Source organism: Heterocephalus glaber, unplaced genomic scaffold (assembly GCF_053883595.1).
Source record: "Heterocephalus glaber isolate CG9 unplaced genomic scaffold, H.glaber_assembly_v1.0 deba00001457, whole genome shotgun sequence".
Lineage (NCBI taxonomy): Eukaryota > Metazoa > Chordata > Mammalia > Rodentia > Bathyergidae > Heterocephalus > Heterocephalus glaber.
This window is the reverse complement of record NW_028258305.1, coordinates 15,291,440-15,302,281: the sequence shown is the minus strand read 5'-3', so window position 1 is coordinate 15,302,281 and position 10,842 is coordinate 15,291,440. Positions and strand designations below refer to the sequence as shown.

At 42.0% G+C, this 10,842-nt stretch overlaps 1 protein-coding gene across 1 annotated transcript; it reads right to left on the bottom strand.

The window, feature by feature from the left end:
- Positions 1–592: 592 nt before the first annotated feature.
- Gpr75 (G protein-coupled receptor 75) lies at positions 593–10,151 on the bottom strand. Its single transcript, XM_004867294.4, has 2 exons — positions 10,020–10,151; positions 593–5,089 (listed from the first exon to the last, which is right to left on the bottom strand). Exon 2 carries the CDS (start codon positions 4,971–4,973, stop codon positions 3,363–3,365), a length of 1,611 nt encoding a protein of 536 aa, XP_004867351.1. The 5' UTR covers positions 4,974–5,089; positions 10,020–10,151; the 3' UTR covers positions 593–3,362.
- Between the last annotated feature and the right edge of the window lie 691 nt (positions 10,152–10,842).

The window sequence follows — 10,842 nt, the reverse complement described above, 5'->3', positions numbered from 1 at the left end:
AACTAAAAATTCCCAAGTTTTCTATATTTTTGCAGGTTAACCTTATTTTAAATAAGTTATTGAAATGTCATTTAGGATTCTGCCCACCGGAGAAAAAAAGTCTAGTAATAAATCCTTCAAAGTATCCTTGGTTAGTCTCTGCATATGCTACAAAATGTGGTCAAACAAGTTATTCTAGTCTTACATTTTATTTATTGAACCCAGAGCTCTTGCATTGAGCTACGTTCCCATCCCAACCCCTTTTATTTTGAGACATGGTCTAAGTGACTAAGTTGCCTGGGCTGGGCTTGAACTTGCAATCCTCTTGCCTCAGCTTCTCAGAGCACTAAAAATGAAGTTATTGGCCGGGGATTTAGCTCAGTGGTTCCGCTGCCTGCTTCACAGGCAAAAGGTACCAAGTTCAATCCCCGGCACACACACACAAAGAAGAAAGCAGTTATTTTATTTGTAAGGAAAATAACTCCCTCTCCACTCCAGGTTCAACATATCTATTGCACAAAAATTACCATGGCCAGGGTCTGATGTTTGTTAAATAACTGGACAGGAAATTCATTACATTGAACTCTGATGTTTAAGATGTTAGAGTTTTCAATATTTTATTTTCCAAACTTTATTTTAAAAGTACACTAAAAGCATCAGAAATACAAATCTGGCCTAAGGGTTAACATAAGAACAATTATAAAATATTTTAAAGACATCACATACTTTTGCATCACAGTAAAGCATCAAGAGAACTAATTATTATACCCTGCAAATTAATCATATTCAATTAAATTCTCATTAATTTTAGTTCTCATTTTAGCCCTTATGAAGAAACAAGTTACATATGTTTATCTATACTTATATGGTTATAGGTATAGATAAACATATAACTCGTGAACAGATGAGTTATATCTGTATAGATATAGCTATGGAGGGGAGCTAAGAACATAGCCCACTATGTGTTTCATGCAAGTTAAATCAATAATTTCTTGATGAGCATAAAGAAACTGAATATTGTATATGTACACACTTAGTTTTCTTTATGCTCTAATTTGTACTTCCCAAAATGGGCCCCATGCTGATCAAATCATCTCAAAGGTCACACAAGAAATATGGCATTTAAAATTTTACAAGTAGAAATTACTTTTGTTGTAACATTTTATTAAGTTACATTTGAAATGCCTGTCCAAAAATATCTATCTATATATATATACATCTTAAAAAGTGATTAATCTTAATAATCTTAATAATTATAAAGTTGTTCAGCTTACCAGAGTACTAGGTTTTGAATTAAGACAAAAGTCTAATTCTTAATTTGCCACAATTCTTTGAATAATCTTGGGACAGGATATTATACTTCTGGATTCTTTGTTAAAGAGAAGTAATATACTAACCTATCTCAAGGGTGTCTTAATAAATGAGAACAGTGTTATATTAAAAATACAAAACCATAATTGAAACAGGTAGTAGTGACTTCCAAAAATAGCTTTCAATTACAAAAAAAGTGAGAGAGTGATTATGTTCTCTTCTGTTACAAAATTTAATAGCAAAAATAAAACAAGGGAGAGAATGAAGGGCGGGAGAGAGGGAGTAGATAGTCTTACAAGGTGAATTTAATAACAAAATAAAACTTATACGTCACACTTAAATCTCAGAAATAGAAATGACTGATGAAGACTGGAAGGTAACAGTTGCCAGATGAGGCTAAGCAGAGGTCGAGGTGAAAGTCTGTTGTCTTCCTCACACCTTTCGGGACCTCTACAGTTGGGGACAACCCGAGGGAGGACTCTGTGAAATGAGTATCTTTCATTCAAAGGAACAAAGTACTTTCTGATGTGTAGTAGTAATTCTTGGATATCACATTTTATAAAGACAAGTTTTGTATCTTGATGCTTGAGCCTAACAGTTATAGTTCCAAAATTCTAGTGAGTTCAAATCCTGTGTAATGAAAATACTTCTAGATTAAAAATATGAGTTCACAGTTGTTACCCTAGGAATCACAGAGAATATAATAAAATTAGTTTCGGGTATAGACATACTTAATCTTTTTGCCCATTTCCAGTTTAAGATTAGTAGGAGAGAAAGAAAAGAGTTTGATTATAGATCACTTTGACAATTTTCTACCATTATAATATATAAACACAAAAGTGAGTCATTTCTGAAGAGTTACTTAAATACTGTCAAGTGGTTAATAAACTTTTCTCATACAGAAGGAAATATAAAACCCTCCCAATTACATCTCTATGCCTAAAGATTTCTAAATGCATGACAGAAGTCCCCATGGACTACCCTATAAACACTCTTTCCTAAAACAACCATATAGCACCTGCTCTCTGGAATAATGCCCCTCTGCTATAGAGGCAGTCCTCTATGCTAGGAGTCTGGATAAGGTCATTCCAAAATAGAATAATTCACTTGTAACAAGCAAAAACATCTTCCTTTTAATAAAAGAACTATACAGCTATTCAACTGACCCCAAATAAAAATGTCTATAATAAGAAATGGCAGGGCTGGGGATGTAGCTCAATTGTAGAACACTTACCCACCATGCATAAGGGCCTGGGTTTGATTCCCAGTACTGCAAAAAGAAGGAAAAGAAAAGGAAAGGAAAGGAAAGGTGGCACACAATAATTATACTGTACTACCATATACTTAGTTGCCTATCTTTATAAAAGGAAAACACCTAGCTCCCATTTGAGTATTTTGGATAAGGATAGAAGTATAGGAAATATATTTCTGGTTTTCTAATTAACAATATGTTATTTATTCAAATCAATCTGCTACCAAAAGAGGGTATTATTCTTTATTTCAGCACTTCAAATAATCAAATTTTATATTTTTATAAAAATAACACCCCAGCAAAAATCATGCCTTAAAATTCTTTTTTAAAAAATCTGGCCAGAGCTGAGGGTGTAGCTCAGTGGTAGAGTGCATGCATAGCATGCATGAGGCTCGAGGTTCAATCCCAAGCACCAAACAAAACCAACCAAACCACACACAAAAAAACTACTCAAACTAAGAATCCAGCCAATATGTACTTTGAAGACCTATAACACTGATTCAAAAGATTACAATCAATTGATTTTCTGCTTTGACACAGTATCCTCATTCCTAGCATCTATTTAAAGGTTCAATATGAAAGATTGGGGTACAGGTCAGGGTGAAAATTTAAATAAACTTTTACACCAAATCTTAAAAAAGGTCAAGAAAATATAAAGCAAATCAAGACACCAATATTTTAGGCAAAAGAAAATCTTGATCTGCCAAATCTTTAGCTGAATTTTTAAGCTTTGATCTGCCATTGACCTCAAAAACTTTCTAAAATTCAATCCATATTAGAAACAAAACCATTTATGCAAGCCTCTCCAGCTTCCATGACTTCAGACAGAGGGGACGGGAATCTGCTTGGCTGAAGTGCTGTCATACTCTTGCATTAGATCATTGGTGGTGTGATAATGCATGGCGATGTACGAACTGGCAAATGCAAAAGAGTTGACTGGCTGTAAGGTTTGTGGGCTGCTCTCCTCCTGGGAAGGGCTACTGTTATAGATGCTGTAGTATGGTTCGATCCGAGTATTGATGGGAGTTGAGCTGCTCTGACCACAGTGTTGATGTCCAGCTGAGATCTTGGGACTTACCACACTTTCCTTTGAATGACTTGGGCCACAAGCCTGGTCTACAAATTTCTTCTGTGGCTTTGGAGACAGCATGTAGGCAGAGTTTGTTTCATGATGGGAAGATTTATTTCTGTTGATTTCAAGGTTGCCTTTACCCATGGCTCGTAGTCGAGTCTTCTGTTTGCAGCAGAAAAGAGCCAAGCCAATGTACTGCAGGCACCAGAGTACTTTCCTTCTCAGCCCTGCACTGTTCCGAGAATATATAAAAGGGTTTAATCCTGACTTTAAAAATATAAGGGTAAATCCAAACAGTTCAAATTGGTAGAGGATGAAACTCCCATTGTTGGACAGAACCACCTGCACCAAGGCAATCCCTAGTGGAAGACAGCACACCAGGACCGACAGCACAATGATCACACAGGTGACCACGGCTTTGGAATCCTTGGCAGTGGAGAGGTTGATGGCTGAGACCAGCTGGAGTCGGCTGGCTGCAGGGGTTGGGAGCTGCTTGGGACTCCTGGTGTATCCATGCTGCAGTTTGTTGTAAGTTTGGTTCCTGTATAGAGCTGGCATGGTACACTGGATGGGATCTCCACCCACCTTCACAGGGGCCCCCATGAAAGGCTGTGGTCTGGAAGCATCCATGGTGATGACAGGGGGACACTTTCTAACTTGTGCATTCTTCCGCAGGGTCTGAGCAATCATGATGTAAGACACAGACACCACAGCCACACAGAAGGTGAAGTCGACCACGTAGAGTGACAAGATGGCTTTCCCTTCTCTTGCCATCAGACTGGACATGGGCAAGCAGAGGTGAGACTTACTAGTTTTCAGGGTAGCCAGGGTGGCAAGGGTGAAACTGGTGGCCCAGAGCAGCAGAGTGAGGAGCAAGGTGCAGGGAAAGGAGGCTGTGCGGTTAGGCTGCCTCCCTAACACCATCCGGAGCCGGTGCAGGGCAATCACTGCCACCGTCTTGAGGGACATGATGATGAAGCCCGAGCTGGTGAGGTGGAAGGTGAAGCAGAAAGCATCTGGGATGCCCCTGGCTGAACGGACGAACAACACAAAGGTGAACATCGGGGCTGTCACCCCACAAATGAAGAGGTCACAGAAGGACAGGTTCAGGATCAAGAAGTCAAAGTTGGTTCTGAATTTTCTGAAAGCTGGATCAAAGAAGGACAAGAAGACAATGAAGTTGCCGTAAGAGCCCAGGCAGAAGATGATGGCGAGCAGGAAAGTGCAGGTTCCCAAGGTGGCCATGTGGATGAGGTCCTGGAGCTCTTCCTGGACAGCTGTGCTGTTGCCTCCCTGTGAGTGAGGGGCCTGTGAGGAAGTGGCATTGGGAGCATCCTGAAGGGGGTCTGTTGAGTTCATCTTCAGAGAGAAATGTCTCTTCCTGCTGTTCTCCAAAAATACCCAGTGGGAAGGGAGTCAGTGCCTCAACTCACAGACGAGCGACATGTGACGAGTGAGGCCCAAGGCAGATAAGCCTGCACACAGAAATGCACACCCAGCAACAGAAAGGGATTAATTTCAAAACACAAAGAAACAAATATAGTGAGCTCATTATTTTTTTACAAAAGCATTAGAATTTTTCAGCCCTGTCTGGGTGTATGGAAAGCATCCCTTCACAAAGTTTAACACAAAAAAATATACTAACACTTGACAATCTGTTCATCCAACTAACTTTAGACTTATGACAATGGTTTCAAACAAGTTCATGTTATCATCTGAAAAGTCATGTTAAAAAGTTTAAATACCACCAGGAGGGCAGAGTTCTGGGCTTCACCCCTGGAGATTTTTATTGAGGGTGTGTAGATATTTCTTTTAGGCACACTTCTGTGACAGGCACTGGAAATCAGAGATCACAATCTAGTGGAGAAAATGAATTTGTGTATTTGCAGTCTAATGTACAGCTGCTAGGTGCTATGAAAGTAGGAAGAGGTGAACCAGATTCAACTAGGCAGGAGCTGGGAGAGGAACTAGGTGGGTGGCTGGGGAGGGGATGGTGCAGGATGGGCTGGCTGGGAGGAGGGAGGAGATCTCTGCAGGAGAGGCACTGAGGCAAGAAGCAGCAGGTGGATCAGTCTAAGCAGTTGAGTATTGTTGATGTAAATGAGGCCCTTCACTGAGTGCCTATAAAGTGCCAATATCTCTATCTCTTTCCCTGGTGTCTTTTCTCATTGCTGAGACAAAATACCAGATACTTAAGGAGGAAAGGTTTATTTTTGCTCATAGTTTGTAGAGGTTTCAGTTCATAGTTGACTAACTCCAAGGCAGGGTGGCATAGCAGAGGGGCATCACAGAGGAGAAACAGTTCATGGCAGGCAGAAGGCAGCAAAAGCAGCAAGCAACAAGTACCCCTCTTTCTGTCCCTTATATAATATCCAGGCTACATGCCCTTAGGGCAGATAACACTCACACCCAGGTGGGCCTTCCCATTATCCACACTCAAACCAATCAGTGAACTAATTTAGTTATTATACACCCTTGCCGGGGCATTAGCTTAGTGGCACCTTGCCTGCCTCACAAGGTCCTGAGTTCCATCCCCAGTACGAAGAAAAAAAAAAGAAGAGGGAATATAGTTTTCACACACCCTTGATACCAATATCACACCCTTAATCCCAGCATCAAACACTCTAGACCCACCACCTCTGTAAAGCCCCACCTATGACCGCATGAGGGACATCTAGACACAGGCCATGACACCTGGGAAAAATTTTTATTTCCTAGTATTTCTTTCTTCTTCCAGCTTGAGATTTCTTGGCTAATTGTGTATCTCCCTTTGGAAGAAAACTGTAGGACTACATTTGTGAAGGTAAAAATAAAAGTAATAAAGGATGTTTGCAATTGTATTTGAAATTCACAAGGTGCAAAGCACTACTTTAGGGACTAAGAGTGTAGTTCAGTGGTAGAGGGTTGCCTAGCATGCCTGTGGCCCTAGGTTCAATCCCTGGGGAAAGCGGGGTTGGGGAAAGGGGACACAAAAAGGAAAGAACCACTCTGTAAACATTAAAGTAAGTAAATGTGAGCTTCCATTAATTATTCCAACAGGAATATCTGCATGAGGAACCAAGAGGTATATACTCATTCCTGCATTCATTCCCTCAACTTACATTAGTTATATGCACACCACCGGCCAGTACTATGCTATATGCTCAAAGCACAAAGGTGATTAAGAAACAACCTCTACTTTAGGGCCAGGATTTAGCTCAGTGGTGCTGCTGCATGCCTGGCAAGTGCAAGGTCCTGAGTTTGATCACCAGTAATAAAAAAAAAAAAAAAAAAAAAACACCTCTACTTTAAAAGAACAAAATTCCTCCTCTTTCTTGTTTTCCTCAACCCTTTTTTCCTATATTATGCAATGAAATTTAATTTGCACTCTTATCAATCTTCTACCCTGTCCCAAATCCCAAAGACCTGTATGGCTCGCTGTCCGTCCTGCTCCTAAAAAATGCTTCCAGCAGGACAGACCAATTTATTCAGTGCTATGCTCTTGACAACTGAGAAGCATTTGCTTTAATCCAACATTTTAGGAGCAACCAATGGCATTAGGGAGGTCCATGGCTGACATTCAGAATATTTAACCACTAGGTCAAGCCAGATCCCACAGGCCCGTGGCTTTCACCCTTTAGTTGCTGAATCAAGGAAGCACAGAATAACCCAAGTCAGTAAAGGGTTCTGGGGGCTCCAGGCAATAGTTGTGAGTGGACTATCTGGAACAGAAGTCTCTCAGCAATTAACAACTGGCCTGGCCATGCCAGCGGGTGTCAGACAAGTATCAGTCCTGAGACAGAGATCCATACAGCTAACTGGTATCTTTCACTAAGGAAGAAGACAGCCTCCACTACTATTTAAATGGTCACACAGCACAGATCATTACAACATGGTGAATTTCTCCCTTGGAAAATGAGGCTATTTTGCACTTTCCTTTAAAAATGTTCTCTGGGAGAGAAAAACAAATCTTGAACTTCTGTTTCTTGATGATTAGAATAATAATGAGTAGCTCTTATGATTTCCAAATAAAGACTGTATATTTATTTCTGAACCCTTTTGATATCTTTGTAGTGAAAAAGAAAACTTTTTACTGTTTATAAAAAAATGTTAACTGGAGGATTGGGGTTAATTTATGAAAAGTAAAAGGAAAACCCCATTTGAGGAGGCAGGAAGAGAAGAGAGATATTCGAGTCTTACAGCAACCCCTCTGCCCGCTAATCAAGGATTTCCTCAGGAAGCAGAAAGGAACAAAGAGGAAATTGGTCTGGTGAAATGAGGAGGATGAGAAGCCTGGAATCAGGACACTAAGAGAAATAAGAAGTGAATGGGAAATAGTGAAGAAGTAGAATGACGAAAATTAGCAAGATCCAAGGCCTAGAGGTAATTGGAAAGAAGCTGTTAAGGGAATAATGAGATGGGGCACCAACATTAGTCAACAATGAGAGAAAGGAAGAATAAAGAATTTGGAGGTATCAAGGGGCAACTTTCCCTTTATGTACAATATATTTGTTTCAATAAACTTTAAATTTTTAAATACATTTAAAAAGTGAAGAATTTTAAACCAGGCATGGTGGTGTACACCTGTAATCTCAGCACTCTGGAGGACAAGGCAGGAGGATCCCCATGAGTTTGAGTCCAGCTTGGGCTACAGAGTGAGTTCAAAGCCAGCCTGAACTACAGAGAGACCCTGTTTCAAAAAACGCCAAAAAGTAAAGAATTCTAGGTCAAAAATAATGGCAATATACTCATTAGTATTATTATTAGCACTGTTCTCATGGCTCTACACTATTAATGTATTAAATCTTCAGAGGAGAATAAGTATAACATCTCCATTTGCAGATGAGGAAACTGAGTCAGAGAGATCGCTTAATAAAGTGGTAGAGCTTGGATCTGAACCTAAGCAGTTTCTCTCTGAAGCCCCCATTCTTCACCATCACGCTAAATAATACAGCAAAGAGATCAAAGGAAGGATACCCAGGTCAGAGGCTAATTACAGTAGCTATAACTTCCTAGCTGGTTATTCCATGCTAGGCCCTTCTACTAGAAAGCTTTATGTAAGTCATCAAATTTTATTTCATTCTCACAATAATCTACCAAATAGGTATTGCAATCCCTTCTCTCTTTTTTTGGTACTGGGGACACGAACTCAGGACCTTGCGCTTGCGAGGCAGGCGGCAGAACCACTGAGCTAAATCCCTGGCTGCAATCCCTTCTCAGTGAAAGTCCCTAGAGTACAAAATTCTAAGCTATTTATATAGATACACACCTATGTATCTATCTATCCATATATCTATGGATGGACTTAGCCATGTATCTAGCCACACACATTGCACTACCTTTTTGGCAAGCCTGATTATAGTTTCATTAAGAAGTAATTATAAATCACTCCTACTGAGATAATTAGGGAGGAAAAGGAAGGAATTGGGGAGCTTGGAAGAGAACAGGGTGGAAGAGAAAAGCACAGGACAAAATAGAAAAGATTTTGGCAGAAACTTTAGAAGCAATAAAGGAAATGGAGTGAAAGTCTTTTTCTCTGAGGCCATAAACAAGTCCCAAAGGATGTAATTAAAGCCATAGAAAGGCTGGGGATTTAGCTCAGTGGTTCCAGCGCCTGCCTCGAAAGTGCAAGGACCCAAGTTCGATCCCTGGTACCAAAAAAAACAACAAAAAAAAAGAGTAGGAAATAAAGCCATAGAACCAGAAAGACTTTACGTAGGATCATATTAGCCACAATAAGATGGAATGAATTCACATCATCCAGTTATTTTGGAGGAGTGATTCTGAAGTAACTAGCAGGAAGAAACAGGAACCCATAATATACTGCATCCTAGTGATTATGTCCCATGTGAAGGGCCCTTGATAGTGTTAATTTTTTAGTAAATATTAAAACATTTTATCTGAACCTTTACCAGTCAATTCATGACCTGGATTCTTCCAACTTTTTTTTTTCTCTCATACTGTCTTAGCTCCCTCAAGGCAGGCATTTTCCGCATCCACAGAACCCTATTACTATTCCAATTGTCTTTGTTTAATCAGAAAACCTCAGGGAGGTTAGATAACTTGCCCAAGGTCACAAAGATGTCAAATCTCTTGCTCTCTACCCAGCAGAGGCCAGGTCACTTGCTGGGAAGGATGGAGTGCTACGGAGCACGCCAGCCTGGAGATAGTGAAGTGTGGCCTGCGGAGTAGGGCGAAGCTGAGGGTGAGGAGGGCCAGGGAGGACAGGGAGGCAGAGGGCTGGTGGGGGAGGAGGGGCCCGTTAGGGCACCGCTGCCGTGGGGTCCCCTCCTCCCGTCCCCGCGGGGCCGTCTTCCCTCGGGGTGGACGCAGGGTGGTTCTCCGGGTCCTCGGCCTGCGGGGTAGCACTCCTCCAGGTCTCCTCCCGTCCCCGCGGTGTCTCTCTCCGGGTTCCCAGACTCTCACCTGCCGGGGGCCGCAGCGCCCCTCCTCCTCCATCGCGCAGCCGGGATCCCGGTTCCCCATCTTCCCGGAAGGTGTGGGGCTGGAGGCCTGGCCATCGCCGCCGCCTGCACGCATCCCGGGGCCAGGGCGAGGCGCGGAGCGGGTGGGGCGGCTGGCGGAGACAGCGGGCCGCCCCCGCCAGGCCCCGGCCCCCACACCCCCAGGCCCGGGGCAGACGCTGTTGCTGCGGGCTCTGCTCTCGGCGGGCCCTGGGACCGACTCTCACCCCCGCGATGGGCAGAGGCGGAGACACAGGCAGAGGGGCGCGCGCAGCGGCGGAGAGGAGGGAGCCGCAGCGCCAGGACCATGTCGCGGCCTCCCGGGCTTTCAAGCCGGCTGCCTCGCTCCTCACTTTAGTGCAGATGACACTTTTCTCCTGGATTAAATCGGCGTCATCGTCCAGTTTGGAGCTTCCTGACACAGAATTTAAAAATCAAGCCATTAAAACAGAATTTGAACTAATATGCCTGAGTGTCATAAAATGTATCAGTGAATTTACTGAGGAAGCTTTCAGCAGAATAGTAACTCCTAGGGGAAAATGCAAAGAAAAACCGTGACAATAAAATAACGGAGCCAAGGAATCATAGGTACTAATTTTAATACTGTGAATACAAGGAAATCTTGAAAAGCAATAGTGATATGTATCCAGCTAGGCTTATTTTAGTAAGCAAGACACAAAACAAAAACGACCATTCTCTCTCATTCTTCTCAAGTCTACCTACACGAGTCCAAAGTAAATTCAAAAACTGGGTTAAATTTTGGTCTGAGTAACATGCCTAAGTAT

What these genes read in the sequence shown, in the direction of transcription:
- Gpr75 (XM_004867294.4), bottom strand. Translation starts at nt 4,973, where the DNA reads ATGAACTCAACAGACCCCCTTCAGGATGCTCCCAATGCCACTTCCTCA.